The 18353-nt window shown below is 41.7% G+C and overlaps 1 protein-coding gene across 2 annotated transcripts in view; it reads left to right on the forward strand.

The window, feature by feature from the left end:
• The window catches only part of efcab2 (EF-hand calcium binding domain 2), a 112357-nt gene that overhangs the window by 45442 nt on the left and 48562 nt on the right, over positions 1 to 18353 (forward strand). Inside the window, exon 7 of one of the 2 annotated variants that reach the window (XM_059985561.1) lies at positions 16529 to 16814. The exons of the other annotated variant lie outside the window; for it this stretch is intronic. Coding sequence (XP_059841544.1) covers positions 16529 to 16644 — 116 coding nt within the window. The 3' untranslated portion in view covers positions 16645 to 16814. Of the gene's footprint in view, positions 1 to 16528; positions 16815 to 18353 lie in introns of those variants that run through there. 2 annotated transcript variants of the gene reach the window in all.

An 18353-nucleotide genomic window follows, 5' to 3' on the forward strand; every position in this document is an offset into this window, starting at 1 on the left:
TTAAAAAAGGACAATCTGTGTAAATAAAAAAAATACTGAAACCATGAGTCGTAAAGAATCCCTGAAAGTAAGTCTATAGGTTGTGGAATCAGTTTAGAGTTGTGGTGATTGAAGTTATCCACAAAGGTTCGACAGCCTGATAATTATGGAGTAATAGCTGTTCCTCAATCTGTTGGCGTGTGATCTAAGGCTTCTGTACCTCCTGGCTGATTGTAGTAGAGAGAAGACGGCATAGGCTGGATGGTAGGGGACCTTGATGATAGCTGCTGCTTTCTTGTGGCTGTGCTCTATTTGAACATGTTCATTGATGGGGAGGGCTTTGCTTGTGATGTACTGGGCTGTATCCATCACTGTAGCTTTTTCCATTCAAGTGACATGGTATTTATTGTGAAGCTCATAAAAGTTTTCTTTAGCACTCATTTTCAGTTAGGTCTCTGAATGATACTTGACAAAGTATGTACCAAACAACTGAACTATATCTTGGTGTTAGGAATCTAATGATATGAGACAACTCAATCAAAATTACCTTTGTTCATTCTATCAGTGTCCCAGGCTACTCAACCTGTGGGCCTCAACATAAATAAAAACACAAAATGCTGGCAGAACTCAGCAGGCCAGACAGCATCTATGGGAGGAGGTAGTGACGACGTTTCGGGCTGAAAACCTTCATCAGGAGTGAAGTAACATGGGATGGTCAAGGGGGGATAAGAAGTGGGGTGAGGGATAAAGTAGAGAGCTGGGAAGTGATAGGTTGGAGGGAAATGGGCTAGGGGGAAGGTGGAGAATTATGGGAAATAAAAGAGAAAGAAAGGTAGGGCTGGCGAGAGATTATAGTGAGGGGGAAAAAAGAGAGAGAAAGAGAACCAGACTGAAATAATAGATAGCGATGGGGGTAAGGGGGGTGCAGGGGTATCAACGGAGGTCTGTGAGTTGGATGTTCATGCCGGCAGGTAGGAGGCTACCCAGGCGGGAGATAAGGTATTGCTCCATCGACCTGCGCGCGGCCTCATCTTGACGGTAGAGGAGGCCATGGACAGACATGTCAGAGTGGGAGTGGTCTGTGGAACTGAAGTGTGTGGCCACAGGGAGATCCCGCTACTGCTGGAGGACTGAGCGCCGGTGTTCGGCGAAATGGTCTCCCAGTCTGCAGCGGGTCTCCCCAATGTATAAATGGCTACATTGGGAGCACTAGATGCAGTATATCACCCCAGTTGACTCGCAGGTGAAGTGGTGCCTCACCTGAAAGGACTGTCGGGGGCCTGGGATGGTGGTGAGGGAAGAAGTGTGGGGGCAGGTGTAGCACTTCTTCCGTTTGCAGGGATCAACTGGGGTGATATACTGTATCCGGTGCTCACGATGTGGCCATTTATACATTAGGGAGACCCGCCGCAGACTGGGAGACCGTTTCGCCGAACACCGGTGCTCAGTCCTCCAGCAGTGGCGGGATCTCCCTGTGGCCACACACTTCAAGTCCAAAGTCAACTCCCACTCCGACATGTCTGTCCATGGCCTCCTCTGCCATCAAGATGAGGCCACACTCAGGTGGATGGAGCAATAACTTATCTCCCGCCTGGGTAGCCTCCTACCTGTTGGCATGAACATCCAACTCACAGACCTCCGTTGATACCCCTACCCCCCCCCACCCCCATCCCTATCTATTATTTCAGTCTGGTTCTCTTTCACCTCCCCCCAACTATAATCTCCCCCCAGCTCTACCTTTCTTTCTCTTTTATTTCCCATAATTCTCCACCTTCCCCCTAGCCCATTTCCCTCCAACCTATCACTTCCTAGCTCTCTACTTTATCCCTCCCCCCACTTCTTATCACCCCCTTGGCCATCCCATGTTACTTCACTCCTGAAGAAGGGTTTCGGCCTGAAACGTCGTCACTACCTCCTCCCATAGATGCTGTCTGGCCTGCTGAGTTCTGCCAGTAATTTTGTGTTTTTATTTATTTCCAGCATCTGCAGATTCACTCATGTGGCCTCAGCATAAAGCTGTTTCTTGGGCAGGTGGGACCTGTATAAATCACATGGGTTACATCTGTTGAGGGTCAGTTTGTTAAAGTTTCTAGGGAGGGTTTAAATTGACCTGGTACAGGAACTTGTTGGAGTTTTTTGAGGAGGTGATGAAGATGATTAGAGAAAGTAGAGCTATGGATGTTGTCGAGCACCTTATTGAAATCCATATAGAACAGTTGCATTATGGTAGGCTCATGCAGAAGTGTAAGATGAAATGGCTCGTCTATAGAAGAGCTGGGGGTCGGTAACAAGCAGTGTTCTGCAATGATCCATATGTAAGTATAATAAAAATATAAATTAATATGAATACAGTACCATCTATATCCCTTATGATTTTATAAACCAATCCTCTCAGTTTATGAACTTGACATACGTACAGCACATAAATACGAACGAGCATGGGAAACAGGTGGATTGCTTCTTACAAATCTTCATTTTCATTGTAACATTGAAGATGATTGTTGATGCCTTCAAATTCTTTGTAGTACCTAACTTGTTGAAATAGTGAAATTGTTTCTTTTTCGCTCCCATCCATTTATGGCATCTTCAAGCCTGAATGTACAAAACTGCAGTTTTATGGTTTATTCATCACCAACTATGAGTAACAAAAATCACTGATTTTTGAACACAGATATATTCAACTAACGCTATTGAAAAACTGTTTGCTGTATGCATAGTATAGTGCCTAATGGCCGCACAACGTTCACGTGATTGACACTGTCCGGCAACAGTCCCCTGTCCCAATTAAGCAGCATTGTCCCAAATAAGTGAAAGGAATCCCAGCTAGTTTCTCGATTAGTTTTTGTTCTTTAAGAGTTAGTCCAAATAAATTGGCCCTGATTAATCAGTTGCCCCAATTACCTGGAATCCAATGTATATGTATTTAAATTACTTGGATGAAAATGTGGGTGGATAGGTTAACACTTTTGCAGACGACGCAATAATTGGTGGAGTGGATAGTGTGATAGATTGCTTGGGGATAAAGTGAAAGATATAGATCATTTACAGAAATGGCAGATGGAATTTAATCTGGCCAAATGTGAGATCAAATGTAAAGGGAAGTTCACTCGCAATGATAAGACCCTTAACAGCGTTGACGTACAAGCAGATTTTGGGTCCAAATCCATCGCTCCCTGAAAGTGGCTGCAGAGTATCATAGGGTAGTAAAGAAGGTGTACGGCGTGCTTACATTTTTTTAGTCTAGGAACTGAGATCAAGAGACAGGAAGTTATGTTGCAGGGTGCTGCAGGGCCCCGGATTGTCATAATCTATGTCTGAAGTCTGACTGAGAGAACCAGTTGTCTTGCTGTCAAATTTGTTAATGGTATAAATCCAAGTGGGATTGTGATGGGGGAGGGGGTTCATGGAGGTAAAGACAAATTGATTGAGTAGGTGAGACACGGCAGAAAGAATATAATTTTGAAAAATATCATCCACCAGCACAAACAGAAAAGCAGAGTAATTTTTAAATGGTGAAATAATGGGAAATATTGATCTTAACAGGGATGTGGATTTTTTATACACGTCACTTAAAATTAGTATACAAGTGCAGCAAGCAATTTGGTAATCAAATGCTATGTCAGTCTTCATTATGGGAGAATATTAGTTAATATATTTTATACATCCTTTGTGAAATACCTGGAGTGTTTTGTACAGGATATACTTGCAACTCAGAGAGTGCAGCAAAGTCTCACCAGACTAGTTCTTGGCATGACAGACTTGCCTTGTCTAAGCTTATGTTCTCCGGAGTCTAAAAGAGTAAGAGGTCACCTCACTGAGACTTGCAAAGTTCTTATAGCACTTGACAGTATGATTACAGGGAAGATGTTTCCCATAGCAGAGTATTTTAGAATAAGAGGTAGACTACTTAAAACTCAGATGAAGAAGATGGTGAAACTGTAATTCTCTTTCCCAGAGGATTGTAGAGGTGCAGTCATTGATTGCATTCTAATCTGAGTTCAATAGATTTATGTATATTAAAGGATTTTAGAGATAGTGAAGGAAAATGGAGCTGTGTAGAAGATAAATAGTGATCTGGATGAATGGCAGAGGAGGTGGAAAATATCAGATGGCCTAGTCCTGCTCAGAATTCTGATGTTCTTTTGTAAAATGTTGATCAGCAATGGGACAGAAATCTCTTCCTCTTATTTGAGCACCTATCAGGACATGTTTAATGATTATTAAGTGTTAAAACAACTATGCTGCATTTGAAATTTGGTTAATTATTTATTGCCCATTACACCGCTGGGGTTTAGGGCAGCAATGAAGGCCTCCCTCTCTGTCTGTCTTTGGCTTTCTGCATCATGACTGTAGCTTCCTGTAATTCACTATTGTCGGTCATTCAAGTCTCAGGTAGAGATTCAGGTATACCTTTGCACACAGATGTAGAAGGATTCTTCATTGCTGTTTCTGTAACAGTTGACCAGTTAGGGATGTTAGCCCTGAGCTGAACCCCCGAGCCTGGAGAAATGAATGTTTTAGTCTAACCTCTACTTTTTGACCTGTTTGACATGTGTGACCCTATCAAGAACCAAAGCATAAAGCTCTGACTCTAGCCAATTTAGCTCTCTGGGTCATTGAGTCACACAAGCCTCCAAACAACAACAAGGTTGTGGTACTCTTGGAGGTCAATATGCAATCCAAGTCTCAAAATATACTTAGAATTTAAAGATCTGGTGTACTGTTTAAAATACTGTTCTAGTTTAAGTATGCTATCCTTTTAAAACTAAGCAAATCAAGGTTCATGATTTAATCTCTTGTTTTTATACAGAGATTGCTTCTCTGTCTTCCTCATTAATTTGTGCCTTGTCATTTAGAAGTACAGCAAAGTTCATTTATCAAGTATATTAATAGTTTTTCACCGGTTGTTAGAGAGATTATCTGTAACTTGGTCGTGGTCAATGATTAAAATCAACTCTCACACTCTTGAATTAACATGTTCCACTCCAACTAAATGGAATATGATTAGAATTTGACTAATGTCCATATTGGCTTCCCTCCACAAGAATATTTATTTTGTGAGGTATAATTACTTGAAGTTGTTTAAAGAAGAACACGTCTTTTTGTAGGATTAGTAAAAGCACATCAGAACTTAAAACATATTTTGATTGATACTTGTCACACAATCTCTGTTTAAGATCTCTTGAAGGGATTTTGTAACTGTGTTGGCATTTGTTTGTACCACTCTCATTTTTTTTTGTTTCGGTCTTCAAATCTTTACCTTTTTGATTTTACTCCATCCACAAAAGGGAGAATTTCCCAGTGGGCAACTATTTTAATTCCACTCCTCATTCCCATTCCAACATGTCAGTCCTTGACTTCCTCTACTGCCACAATGAGGCCACTCTCAGGTTGGAGAAGCAACACTCTAAGAGGAGCCTCCACCTAACAGCATGAACATTGATTTTTCCAAAATCCAGTAATCTCTTCCCCCTCCCCTTCTTTTCTTTTCCATCCCCAATCTAGTTCTTGTCTCACCCTTTCTCTCCTCCTCACCTCCCTCCAGTGCTTCTCCTTCTCTTTCTCCCATCATCCACTATCCTCTCCTACTAGATTCTTTCTTCTTCAGCCCTTAACCTCTTCCACCTATCATCTCTCAGCTTCTTACTTCATCCCCCCCTGCACACCTTACCTGGTTTTACCTCTGATCTGCCAGCTTGAACTCTTTCTCCTCCCCCCACTTTCATTCTGGCTTCTTCTTGCTTCCTTTCCAGTCCTGATGAAGGATCTCAGCCCAAAATGTCAAATGTTTATTCCCTTGCAAAGGTGCTGTCTGACCTCCTGAATTCCTCCACCACCTGATGTGTGCTACCCTCTCTGATTTTATAACTTCACAGTCACATACTGTGGAGATGGAGTAGAAGCAGGTTCAGGCACTCTTACTTGTATTTCCACCAATGTTCTGTACTACTGTCCTTCTCCCTTTCCTCCAACCATTTAAGAACTTTAGCTTTTTGTTATCACCCTTTCCCTCAATCTTCTCTCCAACCTTTATAAATAAAAGTCCCTCTTCCATCAGGCAGAATGTAAGAAGCACATTTTAATGTTTTTTTTCCTGATGATTAGTTAGATTGTTTGCACAGTGAACAATGTCCTCACCTTTACTGTTGAAGCTCACATCGTACAGAATGACTACTGGTGTAAAATTACATAGCAGACCCAGGTGTGACAGTGCGCATGTCCACTGTATTCAAAACAGGATAGGAAATATAAGGGTTGAGAAATCCTCAGGATCTGATGTGATATATCTCAGGTTACTCTGAGAAGACAATAAGACCACAAATATATAGGAGCAGAATTAGGCCATTCAACCCATTGAGTCTGCTCCATCATTCAATCAATCATGCTTGATCTGTTTTTCTTTCAAACTTTTTCCGATGGACCTATCAATCTCTGTTGAAAATACATCCAATGACTTGGCCCCCATAGCTCTCACTGGCAGCAAATTCCACAGATTTCCAATTTTGGCCTCTGACTGAAGAAATTCCTCTTCATCTCAATTTTAAAGGGATATTCCTTTATTCTTAGGGTACATTGTCAGTTCCCTGACTCTACTACCAATGAAATATTCTCTCTACATCCACTCTGTCAAGTCCTTTCAGTACCCAGTTGGTTTCAATGAGATGCCCCATCATTCTTCAGAACTCTCATCAAGTACAAGCCTGGAGACATTATCCTCATACATTAAACCGTTCAGTTCAGGGGTTCTTCTTGTGAACCTCCTCTGGACCCCCTTCAGGGCCAGACCATCCTTCCTTAGGTGCGTGCCTCAAAATTACTCACAATATTCCAGGTGTGATCTAACCAATGCCTTAAAAGGCTTCAGCAATACTTGATTGCTTTTATGTTTTAGTTCTCTCAAAATGAATGCCAACATTACATTTGCCTTCCTTACTACTGACTCAATCTATAAGTTAACCTTAAAATAAACTAGGGTACTCAAATTACTCTGTGCCCCTGATTTCTGAATTTTTAGAAGCAAGGGAGAAGATGGCTGGGGGTACCTTGCCAGAGATTTATGTGACTTTGTTAGCCACAGGTGAGTTGCCAGGTAGTTAATGTTGTCCCTTTAGTTAAGAAACCAGCAGAGATAAGCAAGATAACCTCAAGCCCGTGAGATGGTGATTGGAGAAGATCCCAAGAGATAGGATTTATATACACTTGGAAAGGTAAGGTCTGATCAGGAAAATCCTATCTCACTAATTTGATTGAGCTTTTTTGAGATTGGCAGAGCAATTGATGTTCACTCTAGACTTTAGTACAGCATTGAACAATATACCACATGGTAGGCCCATGCAGAAGGTAAAGGCACATGAGATCTGAGGCAAGCTGGCTAACTGGATCCAAAGTTGCCTTGCTGATAGGAGGCAGAGAGTAGAAGAGGATGGATGTTTTTCTGATTAGAAATCTGTGATGAGTGCAGGGATTAGTGCTAGGACCCTTGTTGTTTGTGATATATATTAATGACTGGATATGAGTATAGGAGGTCTGATAAGTAAATTTGTAGACTTGGCAATGTTGTAAATTGTAAGGAAGGTCACTTAAAGGTACAGCAGGATGTAGAACAAATGGAAAGTTAACAGAGAGCTGGCAAGTGGAACTTCATCCCAACAAATGCATTCTGGGAAGGCAAATAGGGGTGGAGCATGGGCACCTAAGGAATGCTGATGAATAGAAGAACTTTTGGGATCAAGTCTACAGTGGCCTGAAAGTAGTAATATGGGTAGTTAGGGCAAAGTAGAAGGCATATGGCATGCTTGCCTTCATGGCTTGGAGCATAGAATATGAATGCTACAACAGTAGTTAGACTGCACTTGGAGTAGAGTATTTTGTGTAGTTTTGGTTGTCACACTATAGGAAGGATGTGATTGTGGTGGTGGTGGCATCCGGCAGTCTCGAGAGACCATGGATCTGTGCCTGGAGTTTCCAGGGTGCAGGCCTGGGCAGGGTTGTATGGGAGACCGGCAGTTGCCCAATCTGCAGGCCTTCCCCTCTCCATGCCACCGATGTTGTTCAAGGGAAGGGCACTAGGATCCAAGCTGTTTGGCACCGGTGACGTTGCAGAGCTATGTGTTGTTAAGTGTCTTGCTCAAGGACACAAACACGCTGCCTCAGCTGAGGCTTGAACCAGTGACCTTCAGGCAACTAGTCTGATGCCTTGCCCACTAGGGCACGCGCCAACACTAATGTGATTGTATCAGAGAGAGATATTCACCAGGATTTGATAGGCTGGGTGTATTTTCCCTGGAATGAAGGAAGCTGAGGTATGATCTAATAGAAGTACATAAAATTATAAGAGGCATAGATGGAGTAGGTACCAGAATGTTTTCTCATGATACAAGAGGCAACAGATTTAAAGTGAGAGGAAGGAGGTTCAAAGGGGATTTGAGGGAAATTTTTTTTACAAAGAAAAAGTGTTTGATGTCTGCCATTTGTTGCCAGAGGAGTTGGGTAGAATCAAATACAATCAATGTGTTTAGACAGACACTTAAATAGGGAAGACACAGAAGGATGCAGATTTGATGTAGGCAAATAGGTTTGCATAAATGTAATTGACTGATGAGACCATTTTTATGTGGTACAACTCTATGAAGCAAACATTTAAGAAAAAAGTTCTTTGGTAAATGCATTAGGGGGTATTGTTCATTAATGTGACATGCATCAATGACAATTAGGAGCAAATCAAAACCTGAAACACGCATGCAGTTTAAGATTTGAACACAAATGGAAAGTTAAACAGAAATTACAGAAAACTTATCAGGAGGGATCCAAAGAAATGGAAAGACTTTTAAGGTAATACAAGGAGAGAATAACTGCGGTCACATATGGAGGATCCATTGACTTGAAAGTTGACAGATCATTACAGTGCAGCGAGTACTACTGACAAAGGGCTCCTTTATGTTAAAACTGTATGACAGAAAAGCCTTTTCCAGAGCAAGTAAAAGATGTTTGCACATGCTGAATGTACTATGTCTGCAGTTGGAAGTGTACAGAAAAGCTCTTGACAGTGCTATATGTTTTTAACTACATAGAATAAGATACAGAGAAATACTGGTCTGGAATACCTAATGTGAAATATTACTTGAGTAGTCCATCCAAGTGGATATAAAAGGTCTAATGATACCAAAGGAAACGTCAACAGCCAATGGCACAAATGACAAACTGACCAATCACACATCACGCTATTCTGGGAACTTGTTATGAGCAAGATTTCTATGCCTTCATAACTGTGAACAATCAAGAGAAATTAATTGGTGCTGAAACATTTTGTGACAATTAGAGAAAAAAAGTAACTTGCTGGAGATTAGAAGAATAGGGAGAGACCTCATTGGAGCCTACTGAACATTGAAAAACCTAGATAGAGTGGAGCGGATCTTTCTACTAGTGAGAGAGCCTTTGACCAGAGGTCACAGTCTCAGAATGCAAAGACGTCCCTTCATGAATCGTAGATCATGAAACCATATATTTCACTTCTTTTATGCCTTTCATGGTTGTTTTTTTATCTTGGATGTGATTCTGGAAATGTAGGAGCCTGTGATTTGCTGTTTGGAGATTGTTTGGGTGTTTCAGCCCTCTACTTTCTCTGAGAGAATCCTGGGAGGCAGAGGCAGCATGTGGGACTTCATGGTGGGCAGGCTGTGAGCCGATGTTTGATTCCATTTTGTTGATTAAAGCGATGAGGGAGATTGAAATATTAAGGCAAATACGAAAATTTGGAGATTGTTTGGATGCTTCAGTGCTTTGCAGTCTCAGAGAGGATTCCAGCATACAGAGACAGTATGTGGGAACTTTTTGGTGAGAAGGCTGCGGGACGGGGCGCAAGCCATTCTTCATCTCCTTTTCGCCAGTTAAAGCAATGAGGGTGATTGAAGCATTGAGGTGAGTTCTGAGGGTGAGCGCTGGCTGCCTACATTTTAATGGCTCTGCTGTGGAAAGGGAAAGGTCTGCTGCTGGGCCTGGAGAATGTTGCCCAGGTTTTCTGTGTTTTGGATGTGGACTTGGACTATAGAATTTTTCTAGTCTTATAGTTTTCTTCATATTCTGTGTTTTGCACCTGATCTTTTTTTTTGTGCAGGAGGAAGGATTTGGAGACGTGTCTGTTCTGTCTTGTTTGTATTTTTTGTGCAGGAGGGGGATTTGGGGGTCGATGTGACTGTTCCATTTTGTTTGTTTTTTTGTGTGGAAGGAGGAATTTGGGGGTTGATATACCTGTTCCATTTTTGTTCATTTTTTGTGTGGGGAGGGGGGATTTGGGGACTGCCTTTCTTTCTCTCCTTGGTTTCATGGCTACCTGGAGAAGAAGACTTTCATGTTGTATACTTTGATAATAAATTAACTTTTGAACCTTTAGAACAGAAATGAGGAGGAATTTCTTTAGAAAGAAGGTGCTGAATCTGTGGAATTCATTGCTGTGAAGGCCTCGTCATTGGATATCTTTAAAGTGGAGGCTGATAGGTTCTTGATTCACAAGTGCATCAAGTTACAAGCAAATTGTGGAAAATTAAATCGGCCTTGATCAAATGACAGAGCAAGTTTGATAGACCAAATGGCCACATTCTGCTCCAATGCCTTATGGACTTGTAGTCTAAATGCTGTCATATGATTGCTGGTTTCACTTTCAGTCCAGTAAAGCTGTGTCAACATTTTATTTGTTTGGTCTGTGACATTTGTATAAATGATGGAATAATATTTGCAAAGTGTTTAATTGCAATTAGGCACTTTTAGTTCAGAGACTGGTGGGTAGATAAAATGGATCTTATTATGGGATCAGATATCATAGCTTCAGTTGAAACAGGCATACTGTTCATTCACAGGAACTAGGACTGCTGGTAAGACCATTTGTTCTTGTTCACCTATGAACTGAATGGATTTCAATGCTATTACAGATAGCACTATCACAAATTAGGATTTGTATGTAGTATAAGAGAGAAAAGCAAAGGTCTCCTCCACTATATTTTTTGCCTCATTGCCATTTTCCTTGACTGACCCAAATCCCTTAATTCCCTGATTAACCAAATAGTTATTGCACTTGGTCTTGAACGTACACAGTTACTAAGCCTCAACCGATTTCAGAGTTTCACTATCCCTTCATCTCTGGTTGACTTTTCATTCTGTGACTGTGACTGTCTGGTGCTGGACACTCTCGCCAGAAAATGGTTAATTCTAATGCTGCTGCCTCATGGTGCCAGTGATCAGACTCTGTGGTACTGACTGTGTGGAGTTTGCACACTCTCCCTCAGACTACATGGGTTTCTTCCAACATCCCAAAAGTGTGTAGGTTGGTGGGTTAACTGGACACCATAAATTGATCTTAGTGCATTACAGATATGGGTGGAAAAATGGCAGATAAATCAGGTTGAGCACCTGGCGTACTCCAGGGCTGCGTGTTGACTCCAGTACTGATGGTTGACATTTATGCTAGATTCAGTTCTCAGTTCAGACTGAATCTTCAAGCTCTCTGATGACACAACAGTGACAGACCTCAACAGCAACTATGCAGGGAAAAATAGTTATTTATTTATTTTGCATATCGAGATACAGCGCATAATAGGCCCTTCTGGCCTTTTGAGCCACGCAGGCCAACAATCCCCTGGTTTAATGCTAATCTAATCATGGGGCAGTTTACAATGACTAATTCACCTGTCAACTGATTCACCTTTGGACTGTGGGAGGAAACTGGAGCCACCAGAATAAATCCACGTGATCATCAAGAGAATGAACAAGCTCGTTACAGGCAGCAGCAGGAATCGAGCCCCGGTCGCTGGTACTGTAAAGTATTGTGCTAACCACTACACTGCCATGTCACACTTTTCAATCTAATCCCAGCTTCCAGCACCATGTGCTGCTGGTCTTGTAGTCAGAGGGTGTACAGCACAGAAACAGGACCTTCAGCTCACTATGTCTATGCCAACCATTCTACTTATCTACACAAACTCACTTAAAAGTATTAGGTCATTTGTCTTCCAATATACCTCATTATTCTTTCAGCACAATGAGGACATCCATGGCATCTTTTCAGGCAGTAACTTTCAAATATCTACCTGTCTCTGGATAAACAATGGATGTTATCTCATTTTTATTCCTCTATCCCTCTTAACCTTTCATTATGCTTCAGCTATATATCATCACTATCATTATGTGCTGTGTTGTATTGACAAGGGTAATCATGGTCTCATCCATGACCATGATTGTTCTTGGCAAATTTTTCTACAGAAGTGGTTTGCCATTGTTTTCTGGCCAGTGTCTTTACAAGATGGGTGACTCCAGCCATTATCAACCTCCTCCAGAGACTGTCTGCCTGGTGTCAGTGGTCACATAACTAGAATTTCTGATATGCACCAGCTGTTCATATGGCCATCCACCTCCTGCTCCCGTGGTTTCACGTGACCCTGATCAGAAGGGCTAAGCAAGAGCTACACCTTGCCTAAAGGTGACCTGCAGGCTGGTGGGAGAAAAGAGGGCCTTACACCTCCTTTGGTAGAGATGTATCTCCACCTTGCTGTCATTTATATAGGCCATTTATAAGACCACGTACTGTACATAGAACAAAGAAATCTACAGCACCTAACAGGCCCTTCAGCCCTCAATGTTGTGCTAACCATGTAATAGACATCCATTAGTTTCGAGAGACCATAGATTTGCGCCTTGGAAAGTTTCCAGGGCATAGGCCTGGGCAGGATTGTATGGAAGACCGGCAGTTGCCCATGCTGCAAGTCTCCCCTCTCTACACCACTGATGTTGTCCAATGGAAGGGCAAGGACCGATACAGCTTGGCACCAGTGTCGATGCAGAGTATTGTGTGGTTAAGTGCCTTGCTCAAGGACACAACATGCTGCCTTAGCTGAGGCTCGAACAAGTGACCTTCAGATCACCAGACAACGCCTTAACCACTTGACCACGCTCCAACCCTAACCATGTAACCTACTCTAGAAACTGTCTAGAATTTCCCTACCACATAGCCCTCTATTTTTCTAAACTCCATGTACCTTTCTAAGAGTCTTTTAAAAGACCCTATTGTATCCGCCTCTATCACCATCGCTGGCAGTGCATTCCACACACCCACCATTCTCTGTGTGGAAAACTTACCTCTGACATCTCCCTTGTACCCATTTCCAAGCAGCTTAAAACTGTGGCCCCTCATGTTAACCATTTCAGCCCTGGGAAAAACCATCTGGCTATCCATATGATCAATGCCTCTCAACATCTCTATCAAGTCATCTCTCAACCTCCCTCGTTCCAAGGAGAAAAGGCTAAGTTCACTCAACCAATTCTCATAAGGAATGTGCTCCAATCCAAGCAACATCTTTGTAAATCTCCTCTGCACTCTGTCTATAGTATCCACATCCTTTCTCTAGTGAGGTGAACACAGTAATCCAAGTGGGGTCTGACCAGGGTCCTATATAGCTGCAACATTACCTCACAGCTCTTGAACTCAATCACATGGCTAATGAAGGCCATCACACCAAACGCTTTCTTAACAACACTGTCAACCTGCCCAGCAGCTTTGAGTGTCCTATGGACATGGATCCCAAGATCTCACTGATTCTCCACACTACCAAGAGTCTTACCATTAATACTACATTTTGTCTTCAAATTTTACCTACTGTAATGAACACTTCACACTTATCTGAGTAAAACTCCATCTGCCACTTCTCAGCCCAGTTCTGCATCCTGTCGATGTCCTGCTGTAACCTCTGACAAACTTCCAGACTATCCACAACACCCCCAACTTTTGTGTTAGTAGCAAACTTACTAATCCACCCTTCTACTTCCTCACTCAGGTCATTTATAAAAACTTCAAAGAGGAGAGGTTCCAGATCAGATCCCTGCAGGACACCATGGTTCACTGTCCTCCATGCAGAATGTGAACCATCTACAACCACCCTTTGCCTTCTGTGGGCAAGCCAATTCTGGATCCACAGAGCAAGGTCTCCTTGGATCCCGTGCCTCCTTACTGTATACCATGCTATCTACTGTATGCAGATCTAGTGCCCTCATTTAAAGAAGGAATTAAATGTATCAGCTGTAATTCAGAGAAGGTTTACCAGACTAGTCAATGGAATCAGTGAGATTTTATTTATAAGAAAAGGTGGGTCAATGTAGGTTGTATCAATTGGTATCTAAAAGAGTGAGGGGTGATTTGATTAAGGAGTCTTGACAGGACAAATGTAGAGAGAATGTTTCTTTTTGTGAATAAATCTTTGGTATTTGTTTATTATTGTCACATGTACCAAGATACAATGAAAGATAGAGTGTTGCATATTGTTCATACAGATCAAATCATTACACAGTGCATAGAGGCAGAACAAGGTAAATCAATCACAATGTAGAATAATGTGTAAAAGTTACAGAGAAAAGTGTCGTGCAGGTAAGCAATAAAGTGCAAGATCAGAACAAGGTAGATTGTGAGGTCAAGCATCCATTTTGTTGCACAACAGATTCATTCAGGAATCTGATAACAGTGAGATGGAAGCTATCCTTGAGCCTGGTGACACATGCTAAATCTAGAATGAGGGCTTGCCTTTTAAAAAAAATTCCAGCAGAAAGCAGATAAGAATTTTTTTCTCAGAGGTCTGTGAATCTTTGGAAGTCTCTTCCTCAAAGAGCAGTGGAAACAGAGAAAATAGTAACTCAGTAAGTATGGAGTGAAAAGTTGCTAGTATGAACAGCATAGGAAAGCAGAGTTGTGATTATAATGAAATTCATAAAATCTTGAATATCAGACCAGACCTGAGGGGCTGAGAAATCTGCTCCCACTTCGTATGTTTGTGTTTCAAGCATTTTGTATTTTGTTTCAGATGTATAACATCTGCAGTTGTTTTTAACTTATGTTAATATTTTGGTCCAGATCTCAGGACTGTGAGTCTCATTGCTAAACTATCATGCAATATTTCTGAGTCTAAAGGCTTTGTAATAATGGAGATAATATGATGTGTAACCAGCTGGACTTGGCTTGGCTTCCTGATTCATATTTGATTTCACAGATTCAGTGGGTATCTGTCTGCTACCACTTTAGTATTACTGCTATAACAAAATAGAAGGCAATAAAATAGACTGCAGATATTATAATCTGGAGCAACAGCAGAGTTCATGGAAGCAGAGAGATAATCAACTCAGGTTGAGCCAGGATCTTGACACAGAATGTTGATTATTTTTGCCTGCATAGATGTTGCCTGACCCAGTGAGTTCCTCCAGTAGTTCTTTTTTTTGCTGTAAAACTAAAGGGCATAGGTTTAAGATGATAGGATGATAGGAGAGGTTTAAAGGAGGCTTGAGTGGCAACTTTTTCACTCAGGGTAGCAAGTGAATGGAAAGCGCTGCCAGAGGAAATGTTAGAGGTGGGTACAATGATGGCTTAAAAAACATTTGGACAGAAACAAAGCAAAACAAAACAAAGCAAAGATAAGACTATAAGACATAACAGCAGAATTAGGCCACTCAGCTCATTGACTCAACATCCTCTACCTTATCTCCATTAATTTTCCTAGTAACTTCCTCAAAAAAACTATATATGCTTGGTTAGACGTGACCTACCATGCACAAAGCCATGCTGACCATGTCTGTCTACATCTATCCCAATGCTCATATACCTGGTCCCTTAGAATACTTTCCAATAACTTTCCCACTACGGATGTCGGGCTCATGGTCTGCAATTTCCTGGTTTATTTTCAGAGCCTTTCTTAAATAGTGGAACACCACTGGCTATTCTCCAATCCTCTGGTACCTCACCTCTTGCTAAGGATGATTTAAATATCTCTGCTAGGGCCCCAGCAATTCCTGCACTCAACTCCAACAGGGACTGAGGGAACACCTTGTCATGACCAAGAGATTTATCCATTCTAATTTCCCTTAAGACAGCAAACACCTCCTCGTCTGTAATTTGTATAGGGTCTATGAAGTTGATGTCACTTTGAGTCACTTCTATAGACACTGTGTCCATCTCCTGAGTAACTACAGGTGCAAAAAAAATCTAAGATCTCCCCAATCTGTTCTTGCTCCATGCATGGATTACCATTCTATATTCACTGTGAGAGGTTGTTCATTGGTGAGGCTGTGCAAGGTTTAAAAAGAGCTCAGGAACTTTCAGAACTTTTCAACAGGGCTTGAGATATTTTAGGTACTTGGCAGGGACCAGTAAAAAGAAGCGAGATGAAATGTTTCAAAAGGCCCTGAGCTCTTTGTAAACTTTGCACAGCCTCACCAATGAATGACCTCTCACGATGATTACAGCCCGCTGATTTAGAGGCTATGGTCCAAAAGCAGGCAAATGGGATTATCTTAGATAGACATCTCGATTGTTATGGTTGCAATGGACTGAAGAGCCTGTTCCCGAGCTGAAGTCTATGAACCAATGAATCTACGGTTTCCTGCACAGACAACCACATGCTTCTACATTTTGAACCTTCATCTTCACACTGATGGCTTACTTATGCAATCCCTGTGAATATCACAATTCCATGGTTAGAGTGGAAAAAGAAAGAAATGATTAGATTATTCTTTCATTTCAAAGGAGAGCCATTTACACAGGAGGAGATGGAAGAGATGCTGTCAGCTGCTGTGGATCCAGATAAAAATGTTATCCTGTACAAAGATTTTGCTGCAATGATGACAGTGGAAGAATACTGAAACATGTTTGCACTTCTCAACTATTGGCAAATTAGTCTGGAAAGTGTTTTCAGAACACTGCGATGACAGCACCACTCCCGAAAGTGCAAGATTTCATATAAATGTATCTGATTGATTTATCTTCAGCTTTACAGAAAATAAAGCCAATCATGAAACCTAAAATATATGCCTTTGAATGTAATTTTTATTTGACATATCTAGTCTTCATTTATAAATACAGTATTGCCACATTTCACTGCTGCATTGACCATGTCTCCATCAATGTTGTGTCTTGCTGCTTGTAGATGTAATGAACCTGAACATCACTTCCTACCCCAGTTACAGAGGCATAGTCATGAGGTACGACAGCACAGAAACAGGCTATTTGGCCCATCTAGTCTATGTCAATCTGATCCTTACCTTGTCCCATCGACCTGCACCTAGACCATATCCCTCCAACCACCTCCCATCAAAGTATCTTTCCAAATTTCACTTAAATGTTATAATTGACCCTGCATTTCCCACTTCCATCAGCAGCTCACTTCACATCAGCACCTCCATCTGAGTGAAGAAATTTCTTCTCAGATTCTCCTTAAGTATTTCACCTTTCACCCTAAAACTATGATCTCTAGTTCTAGTCTTACCCAAACTGAGGGGAGAAACTTCCATGCATTCATCCTATACCCCTCAAAGTTTTGTATAACTGTATAAAACAAAGCTGTCCACCACTCCCTGGTTGATAGCTTCTGCCTTAGAATATCTAGTCAAACTGATCCAACTGGGATTTTTCAGCAGAATATACAACCAACCACCCCAAACCCAACACATGAGATCAAGCTCAGCCAGCTAATCAATGTCCAAGCCCAGGATTTTGGGAGGTCATTTTCCTGCTGACATTTCAATATTATTCTTTGTGCTGTGGCTTTGATTCACAACTGAGTGCAATGGGTTTATCTTGTAGAGGGAAGTTAATTCTGCATTAATGTTGCCATTGTCATTACCAACACATCAGCATTCATACCAGGGCTGGAATAGAACACAGACCTAAGGTAGGTAAAAGAGACACTCCAGCTATATCTCTTAATTAATTGCCCACATCTCCAGACTCTGCAGTTCCAATGTTTGTTTCACTGTCTGAGCTGTGACGTGTGTCACCCACAGGCATCTCATCAATTGTGACATGGACTTCCTCAGCTTTACGGTTTCCTCCCACATTCCAAAAGTGTGCAAGTTAGTTGGTTAATTGGTCACATGGGAGTAATTAGGTGGCGCAGGCTTTTTGGGCCCGAAGGGCCTGTGACAAAAAGAATGGAGTGTCTGTTTTGCACATCTTATGGTAAGCATGCAAAAGCTCCTTCCAACATAGCCAGCTAAGTATAATTATGATTTTGATGCTTTAAAAGACATTTGGACAGGTACATTTTTATTCTTAATTTTGCAGTATTTTGGTGATACAGCACAGAGTAGCCCTTTCTGGCCATTCAAGCCATGCTGGCCCAGCAACTCCCAACAAACCAGATTAACACAAACCTAATCACAGGACAATTTACAATGACTAACCTACCTGGTACGTCTTTGGGATGTGGGAGGCAACCGGAGCACTCAGGAAAAACACACACATTCCACGGGGAAGAGGTACAGGATGGAAAAGGTTTAGAGGAATATGGGCCAAACACTGGCCTAGGTAGACATCTTGGTTGACATGGAGGAATTGAGCTGAAGCATCTCTT

The sequence above is a fragment of the Hypanus sabinus genome, chromosome 12, assembly GCF_030144855.1.
Source record: "Hypanus sabinus isolate sHypSab1 chromosome 12, sHypSab1.hap1, whole genome shotgun sequence".
In the NCBI taxonomy this organism is placed as follows: Eukaryota; Metazoa; Chordata; class Chondrichthyes; order Myliobatiformes; family Dasyatidae; genus Hypanus; species Hypanus sabinus.